The following is a 7,400-nucleotide window of genomic DNA, read 5'->3' on the forward strand; positions in this document are numbered from 1 at the left end:
CCAAAAGAGCTATGACTTGGTATCATCACTTACCTGAACATTCTATTACATCTTTTGTTATGTTTGCAGATGCGTTCATCAAGGCTCACGCTAGGGAAAAAAAGGTGCAAGCAAGGAAGGTCGACATATTCAGAATAGCCCAGAAGGATGACGAGTGGCTGCGGGAGTTCGTGGCATGATTTCAGAAGGAACGAATGCTCCTTCCCACGATACCAGATGAATGGGCAGCCGAAGCCTTCACTAAAGGCTTAAATCCAAGAAGTTCTAGTGTGTCGCTGAAATTGAAGGAAAAATTGTTGGAGTATTCGACAGTGACATGGGAAGATGTGCATAAACAGTATGAATCAAAGATACGGATAGAAGATGATCAGTCCGAACTTCCAGCTAGAACTGCAGGAAGAGTTAAGGGACGTGAAAAGTCGAAAAGGGTAGCAGATTCGGATTTGAAGACGTTAAAAGATAGATATCAACCCTATGGAGCTTCGGAGCGGTCTAATTCTCGATTGGATCGAAGGCAGAATAATCGATCCTTTCCATCCGAGAGAAGTGGTGGTGATAGGCGTTATGATCGCAGACCTTCAAGCAGAGGATTACAAGATAAGAATGCCGCTGGGACTTCATTTGCTAATAATGTTGATAGTGTCAACCAGTCCGAGTATAATTTATGTATAGATGCAACTGAGTTAGTGTCGGCGATTGGACGTATTGAAGGTGCTAAATTTCCGAAAGAGATCTGAACAGATCCTAATTTAAGGGATAGGAGGTTGATGTGCATACCATCAAACAGACGGCCACCGGACTGAAGATTGTCGTCATTTGAGAGATGAAGTACCACGACTATTAAAGGAAGGACACTTGAGAGAATTATTAAGTGATCGAGCCAAAGAAAATTACGGCAAAAATAAAGATGCAAACAAGCTTGCAGAACCAGTCAATTCACAACATGTTATTAACATGCTTATCGGAGGAGCGAACAATGCAGAAACCGCCATTGTGGCTTCAAAGAAAATGAAGGTGTCGGTGACTCGAGAGAAGAGATCTAGGGTTTACCTGCGAAATGAGGCGATCACTTTCAATCATGAAGATGCGGAGAATATTGCCCATCCACACAATTTCACATTGATAATTTCTTTTAATATTAATAAATTCTTGTTAAACGTATTTTGATTGATCCAGGTAGCTCGGCCAATATAATCCAATGGAGGGTGTTAGTACAAATGGCTTTACTAGATCAAATTGGTCCGGCAGTTCGGGTTTTGAATGCTTTTAACATGGCGAGTGAAACAACAAAAGGAGAAATCATCCTACCAGTTGATATGGCTGGAACAGTTTGACTAACAAAGTTCCATGTCATAGACGGAGTAATGAGGTACAAAGCTTTATTTGGTAGAGCATAGATACATGACATGAAAGCTGTGCCATCAACTCTGCATATGACACTAAAGTTTCCTACTCCGGAGGGGATTAAAGAAATTCGGGGTGATCAACCAGCGGCTGAAGAAATGTTTGCAATTGAGGGAACATTGGGAAAAGAAAAAAATGCGAAGCATAAGGAAATATCGAATAAGTAGCAATTATAGAAATCGGAGGATATACTCCGAAAAAGCCAGAAGAAGAAGCTGTTGTGAACTCGAAAAAGTTGGAAGGCGAAGTTGAAGATGCTGATGATGAAGAAGATTTATATCAAGTTCCCAGATCATTTGTAGTACTCGATGACTCGGATGCAACAAAGTCGACCATAGAGGAACTTGAGCAAGTGGTCTTGTTCATCCAATGGCTCGAAAGAAAGGTATACTTAGGCACTGGGTTAACTCTGGAGCTCAGGATTAAGTTTATTAAATTTTTTAAAGCTAATGTAGATTGTTTTGCATGGTCCCATTTAGACATGACAGGTATACCTTTGGAAATCACAACTCATAAGCTGAGTTTGGATTCAAATTTTCCGCCGGTAAAGCAGAAGCGGAGGCCCATAGCAGAGGTCAAGAATAGGTTTGTTAAGGAAGATTTAACCAAGTTATTAAATATTGGTTCAATCCGAGAAGTTGAATATCCTGAATGGTTGGCAAATGTGGTCGTAGTACCTAAAAAGGTCATATATTTAGGGTGTGTATAGATTCAAAGATTTAAATAAAGCATGCCTGAAGAATTCTTTTCCTTTGCCACACATTGATCCTTTGATTGATGCAACGGCAGGGCATGAGATGTTAAGTTTTCTGGATTCGTACTTCGGGTACACCCAAATAAGGATGAATCCGGAGGATTAAGAGAAAACTTCTTTTATTACCAAGTATAGAACATATTGTTATAATGTAATGCCGTTTGGTTTAAAAAATGTTGGAGCAACGTATTAATGCCTAGTTAATCAAATGTTTGAAAAACAAATAAGTAATACAATGGAGGTTTATATAGATGATATGTTGGTTAAGTCCCTGGAAACAGGAGACCATCTAAAGCATTTGCAGGAAACGTTCGGTGTGCTTTGGAAATACAACATAAAGTTAAATCCGGAGAAATGTGCTTTTGGGGTAGGCTTGAGAAAGTTCCTAGGCTTTCTGGTATCAAACAGAGGGATTGAAATAAATCTGGATAAAATTAAAGCTATTGAAGAAGTTCCAGAAGTCATTGGGGTTGCGAAGATGGTGCAAATCCTCACCGGAAGGATAGCTGCCCTAAGTCGATTCATTTCCATGTCCTCGAAAAAATGTCACAAATTCTTTTCACTTTTGAAAAAGAAAAAGGACTTTGATTGGACTCCAAAATGCCAACAAGCATTGAAAGATCTGAATAAGTACCTTTCTAGTCCACCATTGCTGCATAAACCAAAATCGGACGAACAATTGTTCCTATACCTGACAGTATCACAGGTTGTTGTAAGTGCTGTACTAGTCTAAGAAGACTAAGGTACGCAATTTTTAATTTATTATGTAAGTAGAATTTTGGCTAGTGCAGAAACTAAATATCCTTATTTAGCAAAATTTTCATTGGCATTAATAACTTCGGCTAGGAAATTAAGACCATATTTCCAATGTCATCCCATTTGTGTTGTAACAACCTATGCCTTAAGAACTATAATGCCTAAGCCTGAATTATCGGGTAGGCTGGCTAAATGGCTTGTTGAAATTAGTGGGTATCATATAGAATATAAACCCCGAACGATAATAAGATCCCAAGTTTTGGCCGATTTCATAGAAGATTTTACTCCGGGTATGATTCCAGAAGTAGAGAAGGAGCTTGTATTAGCTTCAAGGGTTGTGTCGGGAGTTTGAACCTTGTTTACAGATTGTGCATCCAACGTCAAACTAGGAGTAATGCTTATAACACCTACGGGCCAAATCATTAAACAGGCGATAAGAACTGTGAAATTAACTAACAATGAAGCCGAGTATGAGGCTGTGATTGCATGTTTGGAATTGACAAGAAGCTTGGGGGTTGAGTTGGTCGAATCCAAGTGTGATTCGCTCTTGCTAGTAAATCAAGTGAATGGGATCTTCGATGCAAAAGAAGAAAGAATGCAGAAATACTTGGATAAAATTCAAGTATTAATGCGTCGTTTCAAGGAATGCAAAATAGAGCATGCGACTCGAGAGCAAAATGGCGAGGCGGATGCCTTGGCAAATTTAGGTTCATCGATGGATGCCGAAGGTGTAGGAACCGGGAAAGTGGTGCAGCTCTTAAATTCGGCCATAGATAACTTCCACGGATAAATAAACTCCACAAGCTTGACTTGGGACTGGCGAAACAAGTATGTCGATTACTTGAAGGATGGTAAGCTTCCAACTGATTTGAAGGAGTCAAGAGCACTTCGTCTGAAGGCTGCCAGATATTGTATAGTCGACAATCCATTGTATATGAGGTCAATTTATAGCCCGTTGGCAAGATGTTTGGGTCCTGGATAAACTGATTATGTGTCACGACCTAACCCCCCTATGACTGGCATCCACACTAACTCCTAGTGGGCGAACCAATATGCTTAACTATCTACTCATTCAAAGTCCATTTTTTACTTAGTTAATTCATTCAATGCACAATTAATTAAACGCAAAATTAATCAAAAGTAGTCATGCCATAGAACAATAATGTAAATGCGGAAGTCCTAACTATTACAACCCCAAAATTCGAAAGTCACCGTACAAGGACTCTAATCCAAAACATGTCTAAGGAATTCATACTGTCTGAAATAAATAAACATCAATGTCTGGAACGAAAATAAACGTTAGATAAAGGAAGATCTTCGGGCGGCCTGGCACGGATAGAAGCTCACGCTCAATCTATCAACAAATGGCGTCAAGCTAAATATGAGGTCGAGTAGCAATCTCTGGATCACAATCTGCACTCAAAAAATGCAACAAGGTAGTATCAGTACAAACACTATGTACCGGTAGATATCATAGGCCGACTAAGATTAGTATCATGCATGAATCATAAAATCAATAAAATAGACATACCAGTCAACAACACATAATCAGATAGCCAACACTAAGTCAATCAATGATATTAACAAATCAAGTCCACTAATGATATTATCAATTAAGTCCACCAATGATATTAACAATCAAGTCAACTAATGATATTATCAATCAAGTCCACCAATGATATTAACAATCAAGTAAACCAATGATATTAACAATCAAGTCAATGGAAACAAGCAATGGAATAAACCTCCCAACAACATTCTCACTTACTCAGTCACTGATCACTCATGTACATACATACTAATTGGTGTCTTTGCCCAATAGCTATGACCTGCAAGGGACCCATGGTGTCCATGTACCACTCACTCCAGAACTGAACTCGGATCACCAGCCCATAATCTAGGTCACATCCTCAACCCCTTATCAAATGTACCCATAATCTATGTCACATCCCCACCCCCTGTCAAACATGTCCATAGTCTAGGTCACATCCTCACCCCCTGTCAAATGTGACTTTTCATATATATATATATATATATATATATATATATATATATATATATATATATATATATATATAGAGAGAGAGAGAGAGAGAGAGAGAGAGAGAGAGAGAGACACACACACACATCACTTTCACAACACATCAATTGTCATCAATATATAGATCACAACACATCAAATATAGGAATTCCAACCACACATTTTGCCCGAAGACTAGACATGCTTTCTTCTATCAATCTCATAACATATACAATCAACTAATCAAAGTCTAACTTAAGTAGACCGTAACCTATCTCAACTGCAGAGCTGGAACAATACGAATCACTCCGCTATAGCCTTTCCCTTCCGTAATACCTCAGAACGCTCAAAGTCTAGCAATTAAGATGCTAAATAAGTCACAATCACTCTAGTCAATAATATCAATTTAATGAACACCCTTCCACTTTACCCCCCTTCTAATGGATGAAGGTTTTCTATGTATAAATCATCATAACATTGGCCTTAGCAACTATAAACTATCAATTCAAAAGGTTATTCCATCACTACAAGCAATTTCTATTGTCAAGCTGCTATCTTTATGAAACTATAAGTCTCAATTCACTTAGTTCATGTCTCTAACGGTTCAATTTTTGATTAGAAAGTGATAACCCAAGCTTTTAGATGATAATCACACAATAATATTCATAACCCACCAACTATTGAAGGTCTATTAAGTTCTAGAGTTATTAGTCTCAATTTACCATTGTAGACCCATTAGAATGATGATAATTTTATAGATGAATGCGTAATGAAGGGAGGAATGGTTGAGACTTACCTCTCAAGAATATTCTTTCCCTAGCCTTAGAATTTCACCCTACGTGCTCCTTGGAAAATGTGTTGGAGATTTATGAATAAGGAATTCGGACAAAGTGTTTAAAAACACGGTTCACTGTTCCCGTCGACCACTGCGACGGTCATTCTGTCGCTGCAACGGTCTCGCTATAGCGGGCAAGGGCCCGCTGTAGCGGACACCCCATTTCCCATCTGTCCGCGGCGGCGATAGATCGTCCGCTACAGCGGCCCCACCGCAGTGGTACTTCGTCCGCCGCAGCGGTGCCACTGAACCAGTGAGCTCGGTAATTTCCACAGTTTTTCACTCTACCACACTACACTTCATCCAAGGCCTCACAAACACAAATATAACATGCACATTAATGTAAAAATACCATACAGACTCACGTGGCCTCGGAGTCCCCAACGGCGGTCTAATTTCCTACGTCACCCCCCAATGGACTCAACACAATAAAACAATAATCACAAAACAAGCCAAGTTTTTAGTTCTTAGACTTCTACATTTGAGTTTCTGTTAGCTCGTTCTACCTTTGGAAGGGTTCTATTTGATAGGGTGATCCTAGATTTTCCATAACAACCGGAAGGGTCATTACATTATGTAATGCACGAAGGGCATTGTGGAAATCATTCCGAGGTAGAATTATTGGTACGAAAGCTAATTAGAGTTGGATATTATTGGTCAACGATGGAGAAAGATGCCAAAACTTTCGTCCAAAAATGTGATGAATATCAAAGGCATGCTCACATGATTCATCAACCAGCAGAATTGTTGCATCCGGTTGTCTCACCATGGCCTTTCATGAAATGGGGAACGGATATTGTGGGTCCATTGCCGGCGACCCCCCGGTCAGGTAAAATTTTTTATTATGACTGATTATTTCTCTAAATGGATTGAAGCAGGAACTTTCAAGAAAATTAGAGAAAGAGAAGTCATTGATTTTATTATCACTTGTGATAATGGGCCACAGTTCGTTGGTAGAAAATTCACGGAGTTTTTTGGTGGGCTCAAAATTAAAAAGATTGTGTCTACTCCATATCACCTTAGTGCAAATGGTCAAGCTGAGTCAACGAATAAAATGGTCATTCAGAATCTGAAGAAAAGGCTGGCTTCAGCAAAAGGAAAATGGAGAGAAACTTTGTCGGAAGTATTATGGGCATATAGAACAATACCGAAGACTAGCACTGGAGAGACTCCATTTTCTTTGGTATATGGCATGGAAGCATTAATTCCGATTGAAGTGGGGGAACCTAGTTTGAGGTTCACATATGCCACCGAAGAATCAAATGACGAAGCTATGGCAAAAAAATTTGATCTAACGAAATAACGCCCTGAAAAAGCATTCTTACGAGTTGTGGCTCAAAAGCAAAGAATGGAGAAATATTACAATCGGCGGACAAATCTTAGACACTTTCAAGTGGGAGATTTGGTCCTACGAAAAATTACTCCCAATACTAAAAATCCTAATGATGGAAAGTTAGGTCCGAATTGGGAAGGACCTTACAAAGTATCAGGAGTCACGGGAAAAGGTTCGTATCAGTTGGAAGATGAAAACGGACAAAAATTGCTGAACAATGGGAATATCAGTCACCTGAAATGATATTATTGCTGAAAGGAAGGAATGGTTTGTCAATTTTAATAAGGGCATTTTAAGG

The 7,400-nt window shown here is 39.2% G+C and overlaps 1 protein-coding gene across 1 annotated transcript; it reads left to right on the forward strand.

Moving 5' to 3' along the window:
* The first annotated feature begins 6,432 nt into the window (after window positions 1–6,432).
* On the forward strand, window positions 6,433–7,072 carry LOC132643913 (uncharacterized). The gene is made up of 2 exons (XM_060360450.1): window positions 6,433–6,598; window positions 6,648–7,072. Exons 1-2 carry the CDS (start codon window positions 6,433–6,435, stop codon window positions 7,070–7,072), a joined length of 591 nt encoding a protein of 196 aa, XP_060216433.1.
* The last annotated feature ends 328 nt before the right edge of the window (window positions 7,073–7,400 follow it).

The sequence above is a fragment of the Lycium barbarum genome, chromosome 6 (assembly GCF_019175385.1).
Source record: "Lycium barbarum isolate Lr01 chromosome 6, ASM1917538v2, whole genome shotgun sequence".
NCBI classification, from domain to species: domain Eukaryota; kingdom Viridiplantae; phylum Streptophyta; class Magnoliopsida; order Solanales; family Solanaceae; genus Lycium; species Lycium barbarum.